Source organism: Etheostoma spectabile, chromosome 24 (assembly GCF_008692095.1).
Source record: "Etheostoma spectabile isolate EspeVRDwgs_2016 chromosome 24, UIUC_Espe_1.0, whole genome shotgun sequence".
In the NCBI taxonomy this organism is placed as follows: domain Eukaryota; kingdom Metazoa; phylum Chordata; class Actinopteri; order Perciformes; family Percidae; genus Etheostoma; species Etheostoma spectabile.
Window position 1 is genome coordinate 12,923,893 of NC_045756.1, and position 27,669 is coordinate 12,951,561.

The following is a 27,669-nucleotide window of genomic DNA, read 5'->3' on the forward strand; positions in this document are numbered from 1 at the left end:
AACTGTAAAACCAACTATTTTATAATCGTATCTGCATACAGCTGTTGTTTATTGTCATAATAGTTTAAAGTCACTGTATTTACATCTTAACTCACATGCCAAAATATGGACACATGATTGTCATGCAGTAAGTTGTGCGGCATGCTGGTTAGTCCTGTCCGTCGAGTGTCTGGATCTTCCTCCAGTGTTCACATCGGGGGCTGTCCTTCATTAATGAAGCTGAGCTGGGTGGTGTGCTCCCCCCACTCCACCTCCTGCAGGTTCAGGACGGGCTCTCCAGGGTGTGGGGCCATGCTGGAGGGCTGGGGAAGAGGCTGGAGAAGAGACTGGGAAAGGGTATGGGGATAAGACGAAGACATGAACTGGGACTCGAGCAGGAGACGGGTTTGAGACGGCTGACTATCGGGTTCTGATAAGTCTACCAAAGGGGGGGTGATGGATGATGGATGGCTTGATGAAGAAAGAGAGGGGTTGGAGATGGAGGAGGGATGTGGCACAGGTGTGCGGTCATGGGGTGAGGTGTTGAGTGACGGGGGAGCCGAGCGATGGGACACTGGGGGGTAATGGGAGGGTAGGGTTTGGGAAGGGGGACACTGAATCGGATCCAACTCTCCTTGCAAAAGCTTTTTCATGCTGGGCTGTAGAGAGGACGGTTCAGGTACCAGGATGGAAGGAGTATTGAGATCGTCCGAGCAATCCACAGGTGCATGTTGGGTAAAAGGGGGTGGGGCCGGGGAGCAGCTGTGCGATGACACGCTGGGAGGCCGAGTCACGGTGCCGGCCATCAGCAGTGTGGAGGGGTTGTGGAAGAGCGGTTTGAGGAGATTGGTCATTTCTTGCAGCTCCTGACTGACCGAGGTCACCTGGCGGGAGAGGACGCTCATCTGGAGAGACGGGAGACAGGGGACAGGAGTCAGTACTGCTGCTGGGTTTGGGACAGTCCCTGTAATACAATTAAGTTCAATCTGGCCTTATAGCGCTGCATGGTTTGAGCTAAATCAATCCTTAAAGCTCCTTTTTTACTTTTATTTGGGATGCAAACTGCATCCCAGTCTTTCAATAGCTGAAGATATGGACTTCTTCGTCTTCTTTTTTTAATAACTACAGCTGTTTGAAAATGAAGAAACATTTATGTGAATAGTTTTGTGACAACTGACAAAAAATATGGGCTGTGCAGTCAAAGTGCAACAACAAACACTCATCATAACAAATAAAAACAATATAAGCAACAATTTACAATAATAGGACACTATGACTGACAGAAAAGGACTAGTACCACACTGTAAAAAAGGAAAAGTCCTGCATTGAAATGTTACTTAGGTAAAAATATGTAATATGTGTCAAAATCAGGAAAAAGTCAAAGTACTCAATGCAGAAAAATTCTCACGTTTTAAAAACTGGAAACGATCAAAATTGTTCAACAGTCAATCAACTAAGTGTTTAATTGGCTAATCATTTCATTTCAATTTGTAAAGTAACTTATAACTATTATAGTGGAGTAACGGAGTAGAAAGTAGAAAGTGGCATGAAAAGAAGTACTTGAGTCTTTAATTTTACTTTAAAGTACCTCAAATTTGTACTTGAGTACAGAACTTCAGAGTCAATGTACTTAGTTACATTCCACCACTGCTGACAAATAACTATGACATAGCATTTAATTTGGGGATCACACAAATTAGCATTTTTTTGTCATTTCTGATCAACAACGTTACAGTTTTTCTCTGTGAGACCAGCTTTACCTCATGCTTTAGCTTAGCGATAGCCTGCATGGTGTTGTCGTCATCATGGGCCCCTGTGGACAGACACAGAAATACACAAATGCATGTACACACGTATACATGTAAGTAAGGACTACAGCTGACTGATAATTAAGAATATATTAGTGATTTATTAAAAAAAAATGTATCTTTGCAGCTCTACAGGCCACCAAGTCTGTGTGCGTGTGTGTGTGTGTGTGCGTGTGCGTGCGTGCGTGCGTGCGTGCGTGTGTGTGTGTGCGTGTGCGTGTGTGTGTGCTAACCTGAGGCAGCTGAATCAGGGCTGGGAAGAAAACTCGGAGATGCAGTGGGAGAAAAGTGAAACCTTCGGTCATAAACACTTTGATTTTCTGCCTCGACCCCATCTACAAGCCTGGGGACAGACAAGAAGAGTGAGTCAATGTCTCGCACACAAAACAATAAGTTAAGAAAGTGAGGACATTCATTTTGAAAGGCTTTTCCTTGTTTAAGACAACACATAAGATCCCATATAATCTCTTTTGACTTTGCATGTACATAAACACAAACTGGAGATGGGCAGCAAAGCTAAAAGAACCCAACCATGCAAAAACCCTTTAGAGTCAGGGGTCTCCAGGACCCCAATTAAGATCATACAAACACAAATACATCTTCAATTCTCTGCTCATTGCTGATTGCATGATTTGTCCTTTAAAAAGAGAATTCAGTAATTCTTCCCGTGGACAGATTTGTCAAAGTAATCAAGATTTCTTTCCAACTGTGATGCAGCTTTTTCCCTTAAAGTGCTCATATTGTGCTAATTTTCCCGGTTCATAATTGTATTTAGAGGTTGTATCAAAATATGGGGTTCAATTAAAAAAAAACATCTTTGCTGTACTGCTCATTGCAGCTGCTCCTCTTTTCACCCTGTGTGTTGAGCTCTCTGTTTTAGCTACAGAGTGAGACATCTCACTTCTGTTCCACACTTTGTTGTGATTCGCACATGCTCAGTAGCAAGGTCAGCACTGCTAGCCAGTCAGAAGCAGAGTATGAGGGCGTGCTATGATAGCAGCTAGGCTTTCATTATAACGTGTTACAAAGTGATGACCATTTGTCACGGAAGTAAAGGCTGGACTACAGCAGAGCTGTTTGAGCAGTTTGTGGACAGTGTTTTCTGTTGGAGATGGGAAGTCTCTTTAGCACTCGCAGTATGAGCACTTCATTATTTTTTGGGAACTCCGACACAGTGACACAGTTTATGCTTGCGTGCACCCTCACACAGCTGTAGGCTACTACAGTGAAGGGATTCCTCCAGCCACCTCTCCAGGGACTCAAATTAGCCTGCAGATGGTGTGTGTTGTCGCGGGTCAAAGTCACACAGCGGGATGACCGAGGTAACACTAAGCCCCTAAACCAAAGACTGCTTCCTCACCGAGGGCTGAGGTCCGGCTGCAGGCAGCTGAAGCTCACCGCGGGGATCTGCAGGCTGGCGGGCCGGGTGCGATCGCTCGCCGGTCTGAAGGTTTTCGCCGGCAACGGTGGTGACCGCAGGCCTCTGCCCGGCCTGCTCGGGGGTGCCATCTTGGGCAGAGGGGAGTTCTCACCCTCGGACCCTGATCCCTCCTCGTCCTCCTTGATGGACGGAAGCTTCTTCATGATCCCTCCGTTGCTCTCGCAGCCGGCCTGGGGATTTAAAAAAGAGGGCAGAATACAACAAAGTGTAATCATTTTGTTTGAAACACAGAGAGCTGCTGCGATTCTTCTTATTTTTATTTTGTTATTGTGTAGCTGTGAGTACCACCTACATGTCCACAAGTTCTTTAGTATGCATGCATACTGACAGTGTTAATTCCAATGCTATTGTGCTTAGCATTAGTGTGTAGGTTTGAATTGGCACACAGCGCAAGAATTAATAGGTCAGGAATGTTGAAGTCAGTCTTTCACCAGGTGGGGGGGCTGCTGAGCCATTGAAAGCATCACTGAGTGAACAGTTGCCATTCACAATCTGCAATGGCGCCGACGTTCATTCAGTTTGTCAGCAGCACTGCAAAGGAGCGCTCTCATTCAAAACCAAGCAAGCATCGACGCCATTCACTCCCAAAGACATTGAAAGACTATAGAAGAAGATGTTTTGGATGTTTATGACTCATAAGAAGTCACATCCAAACAGATTGTTATTTTAAAGCCAAATCCCTGCAGTCAGCACGTTGTTACTGGTGGCTGATTTTCAGATTTTTACTTTTCTTGCACATCTTCTGTGGACTGTAATTTAAAGCTGATTAAAACACTGGCAAACAAATTCAGTTTTCTCTTTAACCCCCCCTCCCCTCCCCTCACCACCCTCACCCTCCCCTCACCCCCTCCCCTCCCCTCTGTTTGTTGTCTTCTCCATCATGTCTTTGGCCCACGTGCTCGACTGGTATTTTTAGATCACAGAGGTTTAATTTTAGCAGTGGCTTGCCTGAAGGGATCCGAGCGGAGAAGGGTCTGTTTGGCATTTCAGCAGCACGTGCCACCCTCGATGTGCAGCGTGCCACTATAAGGGCTCCATACAATTATGATGGCATAATTGTGGATGTAAAACAAGAGAAATATGTGTATGTTGCATGTGAGAGATGTTGAAATATGGTCACTCACTGTAACTGTAACATGTGTGAATGCATGTGAGATGTACTGGGCACGAGACAACATTTGACAACACAGTGTGTGTGTGTGTGTGTGTGTGTGTGTGTGTGTGTATGTAAATGATTCTGTATCTGCATGCACAAATATGCTGTGTAATGGTATGTTGGTACGTGAGAGCTGCATGTGTGTCGGCACGTGACTGCAAATATCAGCGAGGTTCTTCCTCTTCCTTTCCACTGCCTTTCATCCTGATGTTTTCTCGTCTCATCTCCATCTGGTTGTTGTTCTATATTTATCCAGCCAGGGATGACCCACTCCTCCTCCACCCTTCTGCTGGCGCTATTTTTAGTCCCACGCCCGAGCTCAGTGCTGCTGTCGCTCTAGGTGAATATGGGCACCCCAGAGTATGGGGTCAAGGGCATCCCCCCCCCCCTACACACTTTATGGCCCCAACCCCACTTTCTTTTCATGTCGGGGATTCCTGAACCCTGCAAATGCTACTTTATTGCAACAGGGTTAAAAGATGTCAGAAACGCTTTGTTACGCACGTTTACATATATGATTTCACTTTTATCTGAGCAGCTGTTTGCACGAGCTCGCCTCAGCTGTGTCTAACGGGCGACCTGAACTGGAGCATTTATTCATGCTTAAGTCTATTTTTCCGACAATACACGCAAAGGCGAGGTTGATGCTCAATAAAAAGGCACCGAATAATATATACAGTACATCCACGTTTTGCAACAGAGCGCTTGAAGAGCGGCTCAAGTGCTCCCTTTCCCCTAATGGGAAGATACAGATAGAGCATGAAGCACACCCAATTCACATATTATTTCTGTCACATTTAAACTGTTTAATGGGCTTGAAAGTGGAATAGAAACATTTAAAAAAAGGGCCAGTGAGGCCTGACAGCTGAGCAAATACAATAGCTGCAAATGTCTTGCTACATTTCTCTATCCATATGTGAACTGAATCCTTTCATGTACTTACACCTTCTCCCTCCCTCACTCGTTTTATAGAGATAAGCTGTTTATCATGAAAAAAAGGACTAAAACTAAGTGGACTTACAGCCAATCGGGGCGGATTAGTTGTCATAATCAAGCAAGAATCAACATGTTTCCAGAGTAGATGTGATATAGATGCCTCCTTCAGCAAAGAGTAAAGGATTTCCTGTATCCCATAGGCCCATATACTAAAGCTAGAAGCTCCACGATGTATAATTTAAATAGTTTTCATGTTGCTATACTGTCTGTCCCCTGATATTTCTCTTGGACTTGTGCTCTAGTTCGCAAGCTTACTCACTCACTCTCTGACTTTTAGCCTGGCTATTTCCCGTACATGCTGGTTATTCATGTGTACGCTACAGCTGAGATCCATCTGTATGTGACTGGCATCGGAATCGGCCATGTTTAGCTCATGTATTTATCTGTTGGCTGCATCTCAAGCAGAAGCCGTGGCTTCCTCTCCTCACTCCCAGTCCAGATGGCTAATCCTTTTTAAGTGCAAAGCCATCACTCCAGCATTGCATAAAATGTTGGGTGGAGGAGGTCACTGCACAGCTGAGTCTCACATAAAAACAGAAGGAGTCTTCTTTCTTTAAGGCATTTAGAATATGATATTACTTATCTGCAATACACTTTTATGTTAAGATTAATACTGATAGTGATCATGTCACATACCAGAAAGCTGGACAGAGAGACTGGCTGTTACACCTTACAGATTCTATAAAGGGTGATAATAGGGTAAGAGGATGATTGGGTATATGATCAGGATGCCTCAGATCATGTTTGACTGGGAGGAGATTCTCCAGAACCATGCCTGAGGGACTACACATCCCATCTGGCCTGACAACATCTTGAAAGAGCTGGAGGATGGCTGGGGGGAAGGATGTCCGGTCTACTTTTCTTAAACCTGCTGCCACTTCGATACAGATTCAGATAAGTGGCGGGAGATTGATGAATGGACAATGCGAAACCTTTCTGACACCTAATGTGTGTTCATTTTTCCCCAACCTGTTTCAGTTTCAAACTAAGATTTTCCCTGTGCGCAGAGTGATCGGCGATCAGAAAAGCGTGGGGCATTCACGTACCTCTGTGCTGTGTCCCTCCCGGAGGTTGTACGTCAGGTCGTGCTGGATCTCAGTGATGAACTTCTGGGCGTAGTCAGAATAGAGACAGAGCACCTCGCGGAGGCCCGTCAGGCCGATGTACTGCAGGTCACAGTAGGTCAGGGCCTTCACACAGGCGTTGGTCTTAATCACCTCCTCCTGGGTCAGACAGTCGGAGCCAATCAGGTCGCCCCGACCTGGAAAGCAGACATACATACATTGTGTGACGTACTCAACCTGGAAGCTGATATGTGAGCCATAAGAGGAGCCACGCACGATCAACAGTTGTGTTGTCATTACTTAGAATTCCACATGGGGCCACAGAAACTACGCACTATAGCTTCAACTGATTCCCATATTTTCAGAATTGGCCCAGCAATAACATGATTATAAAATTGGCTAACTCTCAAAAGAAGCCAACAGGAAACTCTAACCATTGCCATCTATGTTTATTTAACCAGTACTTTCACTTTTTTTAGGGGGTGGCAATAGCTCAGTCCGTAGGGAGTTGGGTTGGGAACCGGAGGTTCAAGTCCCCGTATGGACCATAAAAAGTACGGAGTGTGGATCGGTGGCTGGAGAGATGCCACTTCACCTCCTGGGCACTGCCAGGTGCTCTTGAGCAAGGCACCGTACCTGTCAGGGTGCTTGTTCAGCTGGCAGCCGGCTCACTCTGACATCTCTCCATTAGTGCGTGTACAGATCCTGAGCGCGTGTGTGTAGTTCAGAACTGTGTGTGATAACTAACAAAGTGTGGACACAGAGTGTAAATTGTAATTTCCCCATTGGGGATCAATAAACTTATTTAAATTATTATTAAATTTGTTACTTTACATACAGTACATAAGTACATTACTTAGGTACATAAGTACATTTTGCTTCTACCACTGGTGGCAGTCCACTGAAAGACTACAATGCAGGAAGTGTCCCAACATAAGGGATAGTCCACATCAATAAAACACAGCCAGTAATAAACATGCCGACCTATTTAAAAAGCACAATTCCCCAAAACGTGAATATGCATTTCTTTTATTGTAGTTTAATTACTGGCAAGTGGCCATGATAATATAATACTTCAAGTAATGTCAACCCAATGCGGTTATTAATAAAAACACATTCTAGAGCAAATAGGTTGAGTGTTTGGTTTGACCATTTCATATTTCTGTTACAGTATTCATTCACCATGGGATGCCGATGGATGGATACAGATAATTCTGTTTTTCTGCTTCCTCTCTCTACCTCACGGCCTTCTTCACAGCTGTAAATCCAAAGTGGCAATGCCAAAGAAAGTTGTGTGTGTGTGTGTGTGTGTGTGTGTGTGGTGTGTGTGTGTGTGTGTGTGTGTGTGTGTGTGTGTGTGTGTGTGTGTGTGTGTGTGTGTGCATAAAAAACAGCTACACAGGAGAGAAAAGAGGGGAATGTGTTAGTTTGTGCGCCTCACTATTCACACAAATGTGCATGTGTATACACAGCAGGTCCAATATGCTAATGTCTGTCTTCCATAGGCAGCAGTAACTTCATTATTTACACCAGTTAGATCATTAATATGAAAAAAGAGTGTTGCCAATTTGCTCCCTGAGCTTCATACCGTTCTGAACTCATTCCAGAGCTGTTTGTGTTTCTCTATTCTGTTTCATCGCTGTTATGCAGAATGAAAGTGGCGGTGTTGTTCTCGCTGTGCGAGGCTGCTAGATTCCTGTTCCTGTTTTGTTATCATGTCTACCTATTTGTGATGGGTTGCTGGTAATATTGGACTTATATTCATCGGGAGCACAGAAATATGATTGCATTGTATGAATCATTTTGTTGCTCTCCATGTCTGCTGGATGTATAACACCTTTGCCATGACAACTTTATAATGTGATTCTTTGTCAATGTCAATGTCAAATCAGTGAATGTTTTTTATGGATTTCCTGTTCAGGATCTTGCTGCTACCCAAACTGTTAGGGTTGCAGTCTTTGGGCAGTTTAATATGGGGATAATTGCAGTTTTTAATCATAATGTAGCACTAGGCTGCTCTCCTTCATCATGTTCCTCTTCATAAAAGCCGTCTGGATGGCTATTCGATTCTGGATGTCTAATATCTCCCTCAGAAATAAAAAGCCCTTTCTCATTTTCAACAACTCAGGTCTTGCTACAACGTATTTTGTGAATTGTACGCCCCTATACACACACTCTTGCTTTTTACTAAGGTGCCATTAAATCCCTGAGTCTCTGACATGTCTTTCATCATCTCAGATATGAGACATGAACTTTTCACAGTGAAAAAGCTTGCCGATCTCCATTATTTACTATGGGAATGGCCATGGCGGTGGTTAGGTTAGCTAACACACCGTCTTCTTTTTGCTTCACAGCGCTTCATGAGTCACTTTACTGCCGGAATCTAGCAAGGCTCCTATGGTTTGGAGTCCAAGACAGAGAAGCCCTTTAAGATTCCGGCAGCAAAATGACTCACTCAGACTGCAGGACAACAGAAGTTGGGCTGGGAACCGGAGGGTCGTCGGTTCAAGTCCCCGTACGGACCAAATTATGGTGGTGGACTGGTAGCTGGAGATGTTCCAGTTCACCTCCGGGGCGCTGCCATGGTGCTTTTGAGCAAGGCACTGAACCCCTAACTGCTCGGGGCGCCTTTCCATGGGAAGCCCCCCCACTCCGACATCTCTCCATTTAGTGCATGTATAGGTACTGAGCATGTGTGCGTAGTTCAGGCCTGTGTGTAATGTGTAATGTCTGTAATAACAATGTGTGTAACAACAGCAGAGTGAAACCATTGTAATTTCCCATTGCGGGATTAATAAAGTATACGTTATTATTATATAATAACATACCTACTTATTTAACCAAAAGAGGGCGTGTGGGAAATTGATGAATAGATGGAGCCAGTCCTCCCATAGCATCTCATTGTGGGTTTGGGTGCTCTCCATGGTGCTGAACCTCGGTGGTGTCGGCTATATGATAAAAAGTGTGTTTGGCATGTATTGCATTATATTTTCTTATGGTTTAATTATCTAATATGTGCATTTTGAATGTCAATACATCAGCACAAACTTAAATATATATCCTGATCATTGAATTTCCTTTCAACACCATGGGTGTTATGGCGGGGATTGATAGTGTGTCTGTTTTTACTAAAGCAGCTCATTTCCGTTTTTGGAACAAACTCTTTCAATTGTCAGTCCAAAAAATCTTAAAATTGTTATATTCCAAATTAAAATGAAGACAATAACATGAATACACATGCTGTTTTTTTTGTTCTTTACCCAGAATGGCCAGCACGGTGTTGTCCTTCAGTACTTCCATGGAGCCTGAACATACGAAGTAGATAGCCTGGAGGGCGTCCCCCTGTCGTATGAGGAACTCCCCGGGAGCGCAAAAGGAGGTCTTGATGATGAGGGAGAGGGAGCGCAGACACCCCCTGCTGGCCGATTCAAACAGCGGCAGCTGCAGCAGCTCATTATTCAGATGCATGGCGATGTCGGCCCTTAGCTCATCCGGGAAGTCCTTCAGCAGCTGTGGAGGGAATGGGAAGAACACACTGTATATCCCCTCTGCACTGAAACAAAGATACACAAAACACAATTCTAAAACTACGGATGCATCCCTATCTCTTTCGTAGTGGCTTCTTTCCCATGCGTGTCGTCATTTGAATGTGACTGCCAGTTCTTGGGAGTTTACTTTGTTTTCCTTGGATTAGGATGGCACCATGCTTGCTCTTGGGGGAATTGCTTCAACTGTTGGGTTTTTATGAATTAAAGAGTGTGGTCTAGACCTACTCTATCTGTAAAGTGTCTCGTGATAACTGTTGTTATGATTTAATACCATAAATAAATAAAATTGAATTGAAATTGAATTGAATTGAATTGGGAAAGTGGAGGTTAAATTAAAATGCAAAAGTAAACCTTTAACTTTCCCACATAGTCACAACTAACTGATACATACATGATAGTTTCTGATGAGCTTTTTTTTTCCATTTTGTACATTTATCCAAATATCATTCATTACAGCAAATGCAACAGCTCTCTATATACTTTACTATACCATATTATATAGTGAATTCCCACTGTATGTGCGGCTAGCAAAGCAAAAAGTTGTGGGTTAGTACCTTAGTATAAGCGTCTTTCCCCCATCATGCCATCTCTTTAAAAAGGATTATCTAGATTTAATGCCATGGTAAAACACATCAAGAATGAGTTTAGTGTCTATGAGGTCATTAATCCATGAAATTAGGCTAGCTGTCCCAGTTTATTGAACCCAAAACCCAAATCCTCTCATGACTTTGAACAGTTTCTTTAAGGAAAGTCACAGAATTTGCACTTTCAATTTGAGAAGCCAAGCAAAGTTGATCCCATTGTAACTGACAAGGTCAACCCAAGACACGTACCCATCTCCGAATGGTAAAGGAGGAGTCGGACATTCTCAGAAATATGCCATCTAGAGTAACATGATGCCATCGTGTGTTCACATTCTCTTGTGGCAAAGGCATTTAATCACTTATTCCCGACGCAGTGAGCCCCTCTTACCTCGCTGACGTCGATGCCGTTGTTGACGGACCAGGTCGTCTGGAAACATTCCATCATGCGTTGTTCAAGGGCTTTGGGCAGCCGGTGCACCCGGATGAAGTCCTTCAGGTCCTTGGTGCGGGTGTGGTAGAGGGAGCGCCGCGAGTACATCCTCTGGATGATGGCAGTCACATTACCAAACACTACAGCATGCATTAACGCTACAGACAAAGAGACAAAAGCACCAGAAAAGCTTAAAGGATTTCTGCCATAATTCAGTTTTAGGGTCACTGTACTATTTTGTTTACAAAATGGGCAGTTAAAGGCGTTGTGTAGAACAGCTTTTATTACTGTGTAAGTGGCTGCTCTGGTCAAAGGTAGAAAAATTAAATCTACACATGATCAGCGGTAGACAAAACAATGCCTGGGTCCACCTGAGGTGTTGTGCCTTGCTCAGATTTTGCGCCGAGATGCAGCAGATTCACACTGTTGGTTGGGGGGGGGGGGGGGGGGGGGGGGGGGGGGGGGACCTGTCAATGTGACTTTAAGAAGAACGAATTGACAGTGCCATCATCTAGCCTGATTTTTAGCCATGTTAGTGATGTGGTCAGCGTCTGCTCCGTCCACCACTTTGGTTCAGATTGAAATTTTCACAAGTGAATAGAAACTCCTATCAGTGACAAATTGTGGATTTCAAGTTTCCACAGACATCCAAGTATGACTGCTTTGCTGTTGTGTTATTCCTACCTCCAATCAGCATGGTGCAGATGGAGAAGATCTTCTCAGAGTCGGTGTTGGCCGAGACGTTGCCGAAGCCCACACTGGTCAGACTGCTCAGAGCAAAGTACAGCGAGGTCACGTAGGAGCTCCTGACGGACGGGCCGCCGCTCAGTGTGGTCCCCGAGCCGCCCCTCGCTCTGGTCCTGCTGCCATTCCATTGGCCTAAACCCAGCAAACCCGCCCCGGTCAGCGGCTCCAACCCCGAGCCGTTCCGCTGGCTGGAATTGGTCAGTCCTGCTGTCATGGTGCCTTGAGGTGAATCGGGGACTCCCAACAGGGAGGTCAGCGGTGCCAGGAAGTATGGCGTTCCCAAGCGTTTGGCCAGTTCATGAAGCCAGCCTGGAGGGAGGAGGGGCAGTCCACAAGAGTTAGTCAATTGAATGAGATCCGATATAAAATCTTACTAGAAGCAGTGGTACCAAGGCTGGAATGGCAGATTAACTATTTCAGTGTTGGTGTTGGTGTATGTGGAAGGAGTACAGGCTAGACACTGCACACTAGCTTATCATGTCAGTTTTCATTTGAATTCATGCACGTTGCCTTTTATCATATCTAAATTTGTCCTTCTGAGATATTTGTTCTGATTATATTCTTTATTGTTTAACCCTTTGGGACCCAGACCCCATTGTGATGGACATCTAATGTTTATGGTCTCAGCCAATATTTGCCCATAATGGTACTATTTTAAATTTTTAGACTCTAACTTACCAATACGTGCCACGTTTTGACATTTAATTTGTCAGAGGACAGAGTAGGGTATGACAAGACCAGCATGGCAGTCAGACAAAACAGGAAGTAGAGTAAGGAAAATGTTAGGTTTTTTTCTAATCTTTTATATTACCATTGGATGCTATATTGGATCAATAATGTAACCTCAAGAAGAAGGGAATGCTGTTGTAATGAATTTCCATCTGAGTAATAAAAACCTAATTCTGGTCGCTCTCTGAGGTCTTCAGGCCAAGACCTTTGAACTGTTCCCAGAAGACATTTTAAAACCAGAGGTGATAGTGCCTTTTCCTGTGGTGGCTCCAAGGCTCTGGAACTCTCTCCGTTTAGCCTTGAGAGCCTTGGATTCACATCTGGATGACACATCTTTTTAGACAAGCATTTAATTAGCCATATGGTTTAGTATTTGATGTGCTGTTGTACTGCAAAGCACTTGGTGACCCCTCTTGTCAATGAAAGGTGTTGTCAATAAAGTTTACTTACTTACTAATTGCATGGATATAGCACTTATAGTGCTTTTCAAGCTGAGAAAGACAAAGCCTAAAAAGCCTCTCATTCACCAATGGACACACTCTCATTAACAATAATGGAGCGCTGCCCTGCTCACTGGAAGCAATTTAGGGTTCAGTGTTTCGCTCAATTACCCCCCCTACAACTCACTGTTCCACCTGACCCACTGCCCCCCCCCCACGTCCATCTGTGTATCAGCGAAGGCTCTTTCTGTAAATCAATCCACCACTGTTACCCCTCTTCTCTCCTCCCGTCTCATTCCAAGTTGCTGATTTAAACAGGCCCAATCCCCAAAAGCACCTCACAGTATTGTTGGTGTTTGGTACTACTGAGCACAGTAGGAGGGGAGACAGATCCCCATAATTAGAAGTGTTTTCTCAGTAAAAAAAGGACACGGACCACACACTGAGTGTACACAAGCATGCCTCAAACTCTGGATCGGTTCAAATAATACAGATTGTATTGGTGTTGGTCTTTCCATCCATTAAACTCAATCCATGAAGTTGCAACACACAGGATTTTACGACACACAGACACAAACCTATGTCCCAGGAGGCGGGGCTATTACTTTCGATCTCGCTGCGGCCGATGAAGTACCAGACGCAGGCCATCCAGTGGCCCAGCAGTGCGAACGTGGACATGAGCAGGGTGAGGACCACGGCGCTGTACTGGGAGTAACGGTCCAGCTTCTGTAGGAGGCGCAAGAGGCGGAGGAGGCGCACCGTCTTTAGCAGGTGAACCCCGAAGTTCTGGGAGACAGGGGAGTCATACAGTCGAAGGTGTGAACACGGCTAACACAAGACCGCTCATTAGGATGGGATTAGTTAGCAAAATGATATTATGTGTTTAATTTTTAAAGTTTCCCTAATAATTAGAAATTGCCCATGCACGCTGAGAATTTCAATCAGGCATCTTGACAGTGGGCCGTTAGACTGGGGCAGGGGGAGAAAGTGTTTTCTCATAGAATGTTAAAAAGTATATGAATTTGACATTTTTAAAATCGTTTCGGAGAAAAAAAACTCTTACTTAAAATACATTTTTTAGAACTCTCAAATACATATTTTTAAAATGTGAAATTGTGAAAATATTTTCTCTCAAAACAAATGTGTTTCTTATGTGTTTTTTATGTTCTATAAGAAAATACTTGCTCTCAAATATTATTATTTTTAGCTGTTGGTATGAAAACTCTCATAAAAATTCTTTTTGCTTTCAGTGTGATAACTTTTTCTCTCAAACATTTTTTTCCCCCTCTCAGAACATATATTTTCTCGCATGTAATAAAGACAGAAATGGAACTCCACAGGACCTGGCCCATGATCTCACTCCCAGTGCAGAGAAACCCGTCTGTAGATTTTCTAAATCTAGTAGCTCAGATGGGATTAAAAATACTTTAAACATTTGTTAATTTGAGATTAATTTGCGTTTAAAAAGTCGCAGCTTTTACCAGAGAAGTAAAAATTACCTTATCGAACACTGTTCCTTTATTGAGTTCCTCCCTCACCTCTGTATTAACCGAGCTTGTAATTCCCTGCTTGTTTCAGTGCCCAATAAGTGGTGCGTTAAGCAGCTCTGGATCCAACACAGATTAATGACACCCCACTCAGATAGGATTTAATGAATCCAGATATCTAGATATGGATCCGTTCAGGCAAATGAATTCAGCTCAACCATTCACTCTGCCTCACAGACACAAACCTACTATTTCTGAGCAGATTCATTAGTCAAATCCAGTACACCAACCACTAGCTCGCATCAGTATCTACTGTACTGTATCTGTTAAACAGCCAGAAGGCTCAGCATAATGTTACTCCATGATAAGTTTTCTTGTTGAAGCTCGGATTCCCACTTTCCTTCCATCGAAGCCAGAAAATATGGAGATAAAAAACAATGTTTTGTTAAGTTTCATTTGCCTTATCTTTGTAGCATAACATTTGCATTGGTAGGAGATATTAAATGGATGTTGAGTCCTTGAGAATTGAACAGCAGGAGAGTGACATTGATGAATCAATGACGTCTGTTAGCACTGGCAGCACCCATAGAGTCTCTGTCTATACACTGCACGTAAATCACACCTAAAGACAAACAAAAGTGCAACCACAGTCAGGCATGTATGATTTATATGCACCCTCCCAACACCCTTATATGCACAAATATGCATATGCATGTGTGTGTGTGTGTGTGTGTGTGTGTGTGTGTGTGTGTGTGTGTGTGTGTGTGTGTATGAGAGACCCACCACACTGATATTGAAGGCGTAGAGCAGGTCAAAGGGCAAGGCGGCGATCAGATCCACAAACAGCCAGGATGTGACATAGTGAATGCAAATGCAGCGGGCGTCGTACACGACCTGACCCGACGTGCTCACGAAGGTGGTCCGGAAGTTCAGCACAATATCTGCCACGCAAAGACATGACATGACACGAGAACGGTGTACATCTTCTCAACTCTCTTTTGTCTCCAAAAAAAATCTAAACTTTAAAATGAAAAACACCACGACAGTAATCCAGGTTGTGCACAGATTTCCTTTAACAAGCCTTCCTCGAGGCAGGATCAGTGGACTGGGTTGCCAGAGGGGGGAGATGGCAGGGTGAGATACATGGTAGAGAAGAAGTGGAGATTGTTAAGGAGGTTCAATTAGCATACAGCTCCTGTGTGTTGGCAGGAGATGGAGGCACTTGCAAACTAAGGTGCAGCTAACTGGGTCAATTAAGAGAGACGGAGTGGTAGTTTCAGAGCTGCGTGATTTGATTATGTAAACCAGGAGGGGATTACTCCTTAAACTGATATTAGAAGAAAGTGGAAAGAAATAGGTAAGAGCAACATAGGATATATTGTTTCTTGTTATTTAATACAATGAATCAATAAAAAGACAACAAGCATTGCCTGTGTAGCTAAAGCCTATTATAGCTTTTTACTAAAACACCAAAGAAAATAATCCAGCAAACAGCAACATAAGCAAAGCATGTGAAAGAAGCCTTACCGATGATAAAAAGTATCTCCACCAAGATGTCGCTGACACTTGGAGGGTTGCGTGCTGCTGAGGCGCCGTCCTCTCGTATCTCCACAGCAGTGAAGCAGACATTATAGGGAACGGTGACGGCGACGTAGAACGTGGCCAACAAGATGAGCCAGTCCCAGCCGGCCTTGAACGCACCGTAGTGAAGGAGGAGGAAACGGGACTTCTGGATGTCCGCCACCTTGTACTCCGGGATTGGGTTGGCGTTGGCTCCAAGGACACTCTGGATGTGGAAACACACACGCACACACACAAACATTACTAATAAAGACATGTTTACCAATATTAGGGTTAGATTTCTTTTTTTCTTTTTTTAATGGATCAATGATTGCAGCAGTGACGTGTTGTTGTTTGAATTCTTCATAATTACATTAATTCAAAAGGAAAATTCAAACACATCAAACTTGGAAATGTAAACAGACAATTTTCAAAAATGAGGTGCCTTCAAAGTATTTGTCAGTCGTGTACAAATTAATGACAAAATACAAATGTGTCTCTGATAGGGAAAAACAATGCATTAAAAAAAGAAAAGTGCATCGGCCTTGTTTGACTGTTTTCTATTTATGTAGTAATTTTGATGTGTTTTTTTAATAAATCCAATTACGATTTTTAGTTTTTAGTTTTTGTTATTCACGATTAAATACAATATCAGTTTTTTTAGGGTGCACATTTGTTGTTTCGCACAGTTTATAGAAATAAAGGAATATTTTTCAGTCATTTGTCTGCAGCTCATTCTGTTAAAGAAATCCTGGGAAAATCGTATTGTAAACTTAAAATCATGAATTGCATAGAGTCGTGATTTGAGGGCATTGTTACATCCCTGGTCTCTGTTGGTTTAAAACTGAGCATCAACTTAACATGCTCCTCATGCAAATGATTAAACCTGTGTTAACCATGATACCTGATCAGCTCGCCCCACAATTATTCCAATGCCTTTATGCTAATTAATTTCTTCCCACTAAGGTTTTGGGTCATAAAGATCACACTGCAAGGGTATGTTTTGTCACACCCCAGTTGCTTTACTTTACAAATTGTCATCTTATTAATTTAGAAATGAATGCAAATCACGTTGTGTTGCAAATGAAGCCCTTGAAAACAGTACTTGTCAAGAAAGTTGTCTCTTTTAGAAAACGGAAGTTAGTAAGATGAATCTGCTGACCCTTCATTATTTGCCATGGGGTTATTGTAATCAAAATTATTATTGTCCAAAAATATCAAATAAAAAACGACACTAAGTCAAATGCTAACTATGACGGAAGGTATATGGGACAACATGTCTCACATTGTTGATCTTTAGCTTGCTCTTGGTTTTGTCCTGTTTCTGTAGGTGTCCAGACAGCTGGTAGAGGACGGCCCGACTGCGGCGGCGCTCCACGTTGAAGCCTGCAGGGCGGCTGACGGGACGGATCTCCAGGCCGGTTTCCTTATCTGAAGACAAGGACACAAAACTAAAGAGACATCGTGGCAGAAACTGCCATTCTTGCCAAAGTTGGATCTAGAAATTGTCATTTATTTTGGTAGTTACCAAGGCGTTATTTACTTGGTGACTACTCTCAAACCCCCTCTGTCATATCACGGATCATACGCCCTGCAGTGCCCTGCTACGTCCTGCTACGCCCTGCAGTGCCCTGCTACGTCCTGCTATGCCCTGCTATGCACTACAGTGCCCTGCTATGCCCTGATACACCCTTCTACGCCCTGCAGTGCCCTGCTACACCCTGCTACGTCCTGCTATGCCCTGCAATGCCCTGCTACACCCTGCTACGTCCTGCTATGCCCTGCAGTGCCCTGCTATGGCCTGCTACGTCCTGCTATGCCCTGCAGTGCCCTGCTACGTCCTGCTATGCCCTGCAGTGCCCTGCTATGTCCTGCTATGCACTACAGTGCCCTGCTATGCCCTGATACACCCTTCTACGCCCTGCAGTGCCCTGCTACACCCTGCCACGTCCTGCTATGCCCTGCAGTGCTCTGCTATGCCCTGCTACGTCCTGCTATGCCCTGCTGTGCATTGCAGTGCCCTGCTATGCCCTGATACACCCTTCTACGTCCTGCAGTGCCCTGCTACACCCTGCTACTCTCTGCTACGTCCTGCTATGCCCTGCAGTGCCCTGCTATGCCTTGCTCCACCCTGCTACATTCTCCAGTGCACTGCAACCCCATGAACTATTACTACTACTATTTCTAGCCATAGTTCCATTATCTTTATTGTGAGTAATATTGCCACTGTTCATCACACCCCCAACCGGCACCGTCAGACACCACCTACCAATGAATGTCTGTCCCAGGTTTCTCCCTAAAAAGAAGTAAAGTAAAAGGCCACTTTTTTTGCCACTGTCATATTAAATGCTTGCTCTTGGGGGAATTACTGGAATTTTTGGGTCTTTGTAAATTGTGGTGTGGTCTCTATCTGTACAGTGTCTTTTTTTAAGATTATTTTTTTGTGGCTTTTTCCCTTTATTAGATGGTAACAGTGGATAGACAGGAAAGGTGGGAGAGAGATGGGGGATGACACGCAGCAAAGGGCCGCAAGTTGGATTCGAATGCGGACAGCTGCAGGACTGTTTCGTGCTCTTACTGGGTGAGCTAGAGGTCGCCCCATCTGTACAGTCTCTTGAGATAACTTGTTATGATTTGATACTGCAAATAAAATTGAACCGAATTGAAAAAACGTCTGCTGATAGATTCGTGCCCCAGCTGCAACCCTCTATTGGATGATTTCATGTGAATTACAGTGGTAATTTTAAAATGCCTCACTTTGTTTTCCATGCTGTCTCTTACCAATGTCAGACTCATTGTCATGGTCCACGTCCTTATTTTCTGTGACATCCTTGTGTGAGACCAGGAACATAACCACTTCACTCTTCTCATTCTTTATGGGCACGATGTCCAGCAGACAACGGAATTTTGAGCCTGTTCAAAGAAAAGAAACTGGAATTTTACAGCCTCAATTAAAATATATTTTTGACTGACACTGCCAGTATCAAACTGACTGACAGTATTTAACTTGACAATATCCTCCAGCCATCCACTGGCTTACCACTCTTCTTGTACAGAATGATCTCAGTCTTGAACTCCCGTTGTTCATCTAGAGCTTTCTGCATCTGTGAGGTGATGGGCTCGCTGGTCTCGCTACCATACAGGAAGTGACACATGCAGCTCTTCTGCATCAGCTCCCCGCGGGCAAAGCCGGTCAGTTCACAGAAGCCATCGGAGCAGTAGACTATGGGATAGAGGGACTGGACTTGGGCGTTCCCCAGGACAAAGTTACTGTCTGGTTGGAGGAAACATGGGCAGGTAACAGGGACAACAAGAAGCAGGAAAGGGAACGGAGAAACAGAATGGGGATAAAGCACAATTAGGAAAGAGGGTGAGCAGTCTGTGCACAAGCATCCATCGCTTCAAACAAAGCGGGAGACATTTTGAATGGCGTCTCTTCTTCTGCTAAATTTAATGTCACTAGAGAGTAGCTCAAATCAACACCTAAAATCTTCTTCTAGGACCAAATGTTGGCTCACAAAGGCACAATTTGAACCTGTCATTTTTAGAACCTTCAAAGAAGGTAAAGTCTGCACAACAGCTTAATGCTATAACTTATTATACTATTATACTAACTTATAATACTTTAATAGTGCAAATTAAGGCACACACAACGTTTCAGCCCAGCCTTCCTGAGGAAGCTTACCTTTTTTGAACATTCACTTTTTTTGTCCTGCACCAGCAACTAGCTACATAGATGTGCTCAACATCGTCTTTTTTAACTTTTCAGAACCGTACAATATTTTTTCCAATTGTTTTAGGTCAGTTTACTCACTAAAAAACCCATAAACAATGTCCTCTTATAGACCAGCTGTTAGCCAATGGATGTTTGTGAAATGGAAGGTTTAATTTGGATTTCCAGGGTGTAGCCTCCCCCTTTCAATAACCTACTCATCTAGTACAACCACCTTAATCAATTACCAAAACACCACATGGCCCTATGTGCTGACCCATCACTGTGATTGGTGGGAGAAAAGCGATTTAGTCATAAATCTTAATATTTATAGTTTATATTTACATTATTAAGACAGCCGGGTGATTATATTGCAGTTGTGAGCTGACCCTTTCAAGACGGAAATCAGTTTTGTGGCACGTCCAATCACATTCACGCAGGTCATCTACCATTCCACTAAGATGTCATCCTAATTCAAGAAAATAAAATTAAAATGTCATGCACGGCTCCCCCCCCCCCCCCCCCCCCCCCCCCCCCCCCCCCCCCGCTGCGTTTATTCTCGCTTTATGTTCTCCTCTGCACATCGAAAGGCTTCGGAGTAATTCTGCTCACTTTGAAGAGCATCTCCTCGGGGAGCTTTTTACATTTCTCGCTGCTTACTTTTCAAGGATAGTCACTTCATTTCTCTTTCTCCATCGTCTGCGATTGTTCTCTTCAATTAATCTTTTCTTTCTCTATTGTTTGTCCCGTGTGTCTTCCCAACCTCTCTCTACCTCCATGCCCTCCAAAATGTTTCCATCTTCTATTAAACACGGCCTGCACAAATACATTTGACTTCACAATTCCGTAAAGCTCAATCATGCCAGATTGAGAAAGCAATTTGTGCATGTTCACAGCCTCGAGCAATAGTTAACATAGTTATGAGGAACTTTGCAAGACAGAAAGATTAAACGCAGTGGGAAATTGGGATCTTGCATATCACAATCAATATGACCCTCTCATGAGTTCTCATGTAACATATAATTGTGATATACAGTATCTGCCAAGTAACTCAAAGCACCAAACTGCCCTGTTTTCTTTTCCTACTTACTTTTTGAATGCGTTTTGTTAACTTAGCAGCCTGAGAGCACATAATCACTACATCACCCAGCTTCAGGACCACCCCTTTTTGTGACTGTACTTTTTCCTGATGACTGGAGTAAATACAAAAAACTACATTCTTTCTTATGATAGCTCAATGATAACTATATCCCCCCAATATAACGTGATGTTAAATGCTTCTTGTTGGTGAAGTTGGTCTGTGCAGCAGAAGTAAAAGCATACGTATAAGCCTTTTGTCTGTTAGATTGCCATAACGTGATATAAGCAGGAACTCTGACAAAGGGTTTGACCGTCTGAGTTACGGGGGACAATCTTGAATTATTCATGATTTTCTTTTTAATGAAACTGAATAAGGTATATGACAAGGGACTCACACAGCCAAGACATTCATTCCACTGAGATGATTGAAGTCCACACATAAATGAGTCTGTGAGACTGGAGCACTCGGTTTGGTGAATGGGAGCAATATAGGACGAGGGAGGGAAAACATGATTGAATGAGAGAAACAGACAGAGTGGAAGATGCATTAACTGAGACACAGAGAGAGGGAGATTGCATGCCGGTGAAGCAGGGAAAATGAATTGTTATAATTTATGTAATAATAAAGCGTGTTCGGTGTAAACGCTCCTGCCGAACCTCGTCAAAACACCAAGAAAAACAAACACGTTATGACTCACAGTAATACAACTGAAAGAATGATGACCTGCAACATACGTTGTGTTTAAAATGATCCATTTCCATTAAAGATGCATACACATTCAGATCGCAATTAAAGGCTACCTCTGAGGCAGAAGTAATCTCATTGGTCGAGGTTAACATCAGTGGGTGGAGCTTAACAGCCACAATTTGAAGCTCGAGTTAGCTAATTTGCACATTTGCAGAAATACTGCAGTTTTTGTGCTAAGCTAAGCTTCATATTTAACAGGCAGATATCTTAAAAAACACTATAGCTATTTTTTTTGCGTTATTTTGCTGGAGAAAAAAAGGCATTTTAAAGGATCATTGTGTGCCTCTATTAAAGTGTCACAGGTTCACAGTGAGATATCAGAATATTTTGCAGTTACTTTTTGCCGCTTATGAGAACAAGAACATCAACAGAGAACCGTGGGACTAGAGCTGCAACACGTGTTACTCATACATACAGCCAGATGGATTTGTGGTGACAACAGCAGCAGCGGTGTCGACTGTGTGTGGCAGCACGGGGGGGGGGATGGGGGAGAGGAAGGCTGCACAATTCTGAACATAAGAATAATGTAGCCGGCGATTCTGAAGAGTGTGACAGAATATAATAGGATTTCATGATTCCCTTCTCCCAGGAAAAAGGAAAAAAAGGCTTGCACTTTTGAGATGAATACCTGGTACAATGTAGAAATAAATTAATAATAAAGAGCAGCGAGCACATTGTGCATAGTTCATTAAGTCCCTCTTGCATTGAAGCTTTCAGAAGAAAAAGAACCAATCTCAGATGCCGTTGTTGAAGGTGTCATTCCAAGACCATGGGCATTAATATGCTGCCTTCATTCTTCAATGATAGCTTTCTGAAATATTTTGGAACCTTGTTTGCTTTCGACCAGCCGCGTGATTGTGTTGGATGGGGTTAGGGTCAGATCCCTGCTCAGGCCAGTGAAGTTCTTCCACATCGTTTCTTTATGGACTTAGCATTGTGCACAGGGACATTGTCATGTTCAAACAACACATGGCTGTTTCACTTCATTGTTCAGCATGACATTGTCTTTAATGTTAGCTGTCTATTTTGCAGTAACCACTCAATAGCCAGTGACTCATCTGTTTGTGAATGTCATTTCACTTGACACAGACAGAAGCTGCAGAATGAAATAATATTCTGATTTACAAAAACCTGTGCAATCTTCACCATGCATCCATTACTAGTTGTTGCCATCTTAGTGGCCATTTTTCTAGTGCTATTTTTCATGAACAGTATTTGGATATTTTGTGGTCTGTAAACCTGATTAGAATATAACTACACAATAAAGTGTGTTCTTATGACCACAGCACAGGATTACATCATTACTGCACTTAAAATATCATTAAAATATGAGGGATGCAGCACTGTGCACCTGGATGTTCATATATATACAGTATATATATGAACATCCAACACTACTGTATCTATATTAGTATGGAAAATAAGAACACTGTGTAAAGCAAGAGCATAGAAGGACAATTATAGAGCACAGGAACCGTTGCTCTAGGTCTTTGGGAGGGAAATGTTCATGTCATTACTATAAATTAATAGTGGGCATATATGTTGGTCAGCCCCACACTAACATGAACATTTCCCTCCCAGGCGTGATCTTGTTTAGAGAAACCGTTCCTGTGCTCCATACTTTTCCTTCCGTACTCGTGCTGTGTGCCGTGTGCTCATTTCCCTTACTTCTACTCATTTTCTGCACACTCCCCAGGCGCGAGGCAGGCCTGTCACATCCACGCTCCAATCTAGGTGTAATAAAATGTGAGCCGAAACTACAAAACCACTCAGACTCAGCCCCCTGAGTCGCTGAGGGAACTCCCATGTACCCCGGTGCTGACAACACTGACAGCGACGGCCCGCCACAATACTGTACATTCACCACCGTGCACACGATGTAAGCCAAACACACACACACACACACACACACACACGCCACACATGGTTGTCAATGGCACTAAAGACAGGGTTCAGAATATCAATATACTTTATATTGAAAACTGTTTGCACGGCAGAATTCTGCACTTGTAATGCATCAAGTCCTCTGGTGTATGTTAATGTCAGTATGCAAACAAGCTAAATATGTATTCAATGCTAGTCATCTATGATCCATTTATAACGTCACACAACGGAGGACGGTTGAGAAAAAACCTGACATTTCAAAGTGAGATGAAAGCAGATGAACACTGATGGCTGGAGGATTCCTGCGTGCGGGGTTATTTGTTAAACCAGCTCTCTTATGTGTTTCCTAAACCTGGACCAAAAACACATTTTCACTCTGCATTATCTTCAAAACTTATAGCCCACAGCTTTGTGCCAGAATTCTCCTGTCAAGACACACACAAATCTGTCATTTTGAAGTCACTCCTCTGTGTCCCTCACTTCTACAGACTTTTTTTCTAACTAGAGAAGATGTATGACCCAATCTAAACTACTGTACTAACAAATACTTACATATAGTGATATGTATTAAGCTGGCATTTATTAGTGCTCTTCTGTATCTGCATTTAAGCCCCTTAGTTGCAGCCATAGCTGGGCTTTCTCTTCTAGGGCCAACACTGCCATCCCGAAGTGCTTAATTAAAATCTCTTCCTATAAATATGTATGTTGTGCATTGAGATATCTCTGGGTTAACAATGATCTCTTACTTAAGCTTTATACAGCAATGTCAGGGAAAAAAAGGAAGAAAAAAAACTAGAGAGATTTCCCTGGAGTCTCCCTGGATATTGTGCTGCATTAATGTTGTATGGCAAAGATGGAAGATCCCAGCATCAGTCTTGAAAATCCCTTTTCTGCTCTGCTGGTTTTTTAGTACTCGCTTTCAGTCACAACGAACATGCTCAGTATCAGAATCCTGTTATTAAGTGTCCACAATGTTAAATCCAAAACAAAGAGTTGGTCACAGTGAGACTCAGAGTGCCGCCCTCGATGCTTCAGACTTGGCTTGGCTTCAGATTTCTCGACTTGCTATTGTTTTGAGTCATTAGTGTGATGATTTAATAGCCTCATAAAACGTTCCCAGTTCATTTTGCATGCTGTGTTTTAGTCTTTTTTTTATCTCATATCAACTAGCTACACTGTTATTTGGTTGGAAAAGCTCCTCATTAAAATTTCACCACTGGGTTTTTTCACCACAAGAGTGTGATCATGAATGAAAAGCTCAACATGAGCATCCAGACCTTATTTTCTCACACCAAGCACGAGGAGGTGTCATTTATCTCTCCATAACCAGCTAAAGTTACATCCATTCACCGTCTTTTGGTTCAGATTAAGTTATCCTTTCAGACAAACAGACATGAGTATTTTACAGTATGATAGTGGCCTTTGATGGAGAGCTGCAGGAAAGGAGGAGTCGACTGATTCTCAAATCTTACATTCAGCAGGGGCAGTGTGTGTTGGGAAACGGTGGGCCAGCTCTTTTCTTACGCTTGCAAGGACACACACCGGAGGGCCTGTGGGAGTTATCCATGTGGGATTTACCCAGGAATATAGAGTGTGGGGGCTGCTCCTCTGTGACATCTGATCCTAGCGTGACCAGCCATTCTCTGTAGAAAGTCAAGTCGTGTTTGTGGATTTTCATGGACAGAATATGAAGGCAAAGCCAAGGAGCGGACAGTATTTTAAACGGTGTTAATCATTATTCTGAGGGCAGTTCTCAGGTGAGGGGACTATTACTTTTGGGAAGCAAAAGGAGAAAAAACTCCTCAAGTCTTCAATCCCTGCTCAACCAAGAGAGTCCTGTGTCTAATGGATCTCCTGCACACCGAAGCTGCCTGGCTCCAGATCAGAAACAGGGAAGTGCAATTCTGGTCCACTTTCAGATTAGAGCAGAGCTGATCACTGTAGACAACGAATAAAAAAAAAAATCTAATTGAATTAAAGCTATTGCACAAAACATTGTCTTCAGGGGACACACGGGACACATCAAATACCTGCAGAGGCCACTGTAGGTGAGAGAGCACGCAGCTCTGTTTCAGATCCCACTCTGATTCCTTGCATCTCCTTCATCCACACATTCTGTCTCTTGCTCAGTCCTGCCTGTTAGTTTGTGCCTTCGGGACTGTGTTATGCAACAGTGTTAAGCTATAATAACTTCCGTTTGCATATTGACTGACAGATTTCTGTGTAGGTTTTACATAGGCTCAATGCACAGACCAATGTGTAAGTTTTTGCAATGAATTGTGTGTGAAAACAGATGAACAATAATTACAGTATACAGGTAGGTTGGATAATCATAAATTTAAACCCCCCACCCCCCAGCCCCCCCTGCAGATTAATCAGGCCAAGACAAGAAGGTGCACCATTTGTATTGATTCCTCAGTTACAACTCAAACCAATGCCTTTGAATGGTAATTGATGCACTGACTCGCAGCATTAAATAGTATAGACCTGGAGGTTTCTTTTCCTTTTTTTTTTTTTTTTTTTACATTCAAATGGTTTAAAGATTGAAATGTTTAGATGAAGGGTAAATTATCACTAAATTTAATGTCAAATCAAATCAAATCCGTCTGACTTCCCACTATCTGCATTTTTGTCCACACTATTTTCTCTATAATTGTCTGCATCCCATCTCTAAGGACCCGCGATTAATTCATCTTGAACTGGCTGTTCGCATGGCGTTTGCTTCATAAAATGTTTAATATGTTAAACATTAGTCTGTGCTTTCATTCATCATAAATTAATGTACCAGTCAACATCAACACGAATTCACGTGTCCTTAATCCTCTTTAAGCACTTTGGAGGAGTTTGTATTTTAAACATTGTTCTGAGTGAATAATTCACATTAGAAAAAAAACCTGCTGCTGAAATCCATTGCGCTGCATGTCATTAATGGATCATTCAGAATTACTCACGGGTTCCATCAAAACGAGTGGCGATGGTATCCAAGAAGGTGTTCTGTGGCGCGATCAGACCCCTCATCACTGGCATCCGAGAGCGGGTCGAGCTCGAGCCGCGTCTCTCCCGCCGCTCGGAGCCTTGGCTCTCGCCGGCGGTGGCCACGAAACCCGGCAGGAACCTGGACGTTGTCCCCGGCGCTCCTCCTAACCCCTGGAGGAGGGCGCCGAGCCGAGACACCCGGGACTCCACGGTCCAAAACTGACCACCGACCACCGAGCAGGTGATCCCGGTAAGGAGGAGTAGAGAGAAGCCGCTGCAGGCTGGAGGCTGGAGGGGAGAGGACAGAGGGATGGAGGGACCGCGGCGAGGATGGTCACATTTACGCACGGGTCAACTGCGTTGCAATCTCCTTCTCCCCCTTCCCTCTCTCTTTTCTCTTTCCTCTACCAGTGCACCGAGCTCCCTCTCTCTCTCTCTCTCTCTCTCTCTCTCTCTCTATCTCTCTATCTATCTCCATCTCTCTCTCACCTCTCATCCTTTCATGTTTTCATGAATGCCGTTTCATATGAAAGTGGTTTATTGTCTCCAGCTCTGTGTGCCATGTTTCATTATCATAATGAATATTGGGATTAATTCATTCATACATTATATTTCACATGTGAAATAGCAAAAACACATGTGATAAACATGGGAAATGTGTTCACGTGCTCTTTTTCTTACAGCCCTCTGAAAGACTGGAGACCTGTCAGATGGAGCCGTCAATATGAGCTGGGAAGGCCGATTTAGATAATGGATGGATGGATGGATGGATGGATGGACGGATGATTGGACAGATGAATGGATGGACGGATCGATGGATGGGTAGACTTTAAAGAGAATGCACCCCCTCGGATCAATCGAGGCTCTGTGTCTAATTGCTCCTGTTTGCGGCATCTTGCATCAGGCTTATGAAGTCCTGATAGTGTTCATTCTCCCACACCTGTAAATCCAAACCAGTACCAGTTGTAAAAACCCATTGTTGTAAGGATGCTGTTGTGCTCTGTGATGCAGTGATGCTGAGCTCAAGATAAGTTTCCCTGAGGGGACAATTAAGTATATCTCATCTCATCGTATCTCAAAGCATCCCAGCATGCTGTTTGTAACAGGTAATCTGTTTAGGGCTTTTGTTCCCACTGTCATTACATTTAACACACACCGTTGTATCCTTTCATAACCCATAAAAGCTCCATGTGCACTCGGCAATTGGATCTGTTAGTTAACTCGTAGTAACCCCGTTGCTTCAAGCCTGCAGGAGTCATTCAAGCACAACAAATTGGATAGAAAAACACTTTATTTATCC

The 27,669-nt window shown here is 43.4% G+C and overlaps 1 protein-coding gene across 2 annotated transcripts; it reads right to left on the reverse strand.

Annotated features, from left to right (window-relative positions):
- LOC116673741 (potassium voltage-gated channel subfamily H member 3) lies at window positions 1–26,766 on the reverse strand. Of its 2 annotated transcripts, XM_032505981.1 has the most exons (15): window positions 26,345–26,766; window positions 19,010–19,243; window positions 18,751–18,882; window positions 17,255–17,400; window positions 15,937–16,195; window positions 15,193–15,350; window positions 13,501–13,708; window positions 11,691–12,062; window positions 10,965–11,164; window positions 9,705–9,954; window positions 6,427–6,641; window positions 3,148–3,398; window positions 2,021–2,130; window positions 1,740–1,792; window positions 1–884 (listed from the first exon to the last, which is right to left on the reverse strand). In XM_032505981.1, exons 1-15 carry the CDS (start codon window positions 26,418–26,420, stop codon window positions 189–191), a joined length of 3,360 nt encoding a protein of 1,119 aa, XP_032361872.1. In that variant the 5' UTR covers window positions 26,421–26,766; the 3' UTR covers window positions 1–188. The 2 variants fall into 2 exon arrangements, with proteins under 2 accessions (XP_032361872.1, XP_032361873.1); XM_032505982.1 differs by lacking the exon at window positions 1,740–1,792 and having other exon boundaries at window positions 425–884.
- Window positions 26,767–27,669: the final 903 nt, after the last annotated feature.

What these genes read in the sequence shown, in the direction of transcription:
- LOC116673741 (XM_032505981.1), bottom strand. Translation starts at nt 26,420, where the DNA reads ATGCCAGTGATGAGGGGTCTGATCGCGCCACAGAACACCTTCTTGGAT. An exon ending in CCCCGCCTCCTGGGACATAG is followed by an intron (nt 12,063 to 13,500) that starts GTTTGTGTCTGT and finishes TCCTCCCTCCAG; the next exon opens with GCTGGCTTCATGAACTGGCC. An exon ending in GGGAGGGACACAGCACAGAG is followed by an intron (nt 3,399 to 6,426) that starts GTACGTGAATGC and finishes TTAAATCCCCAG; the next exon opens with GCCGGCTGCGAGAGCAACGG.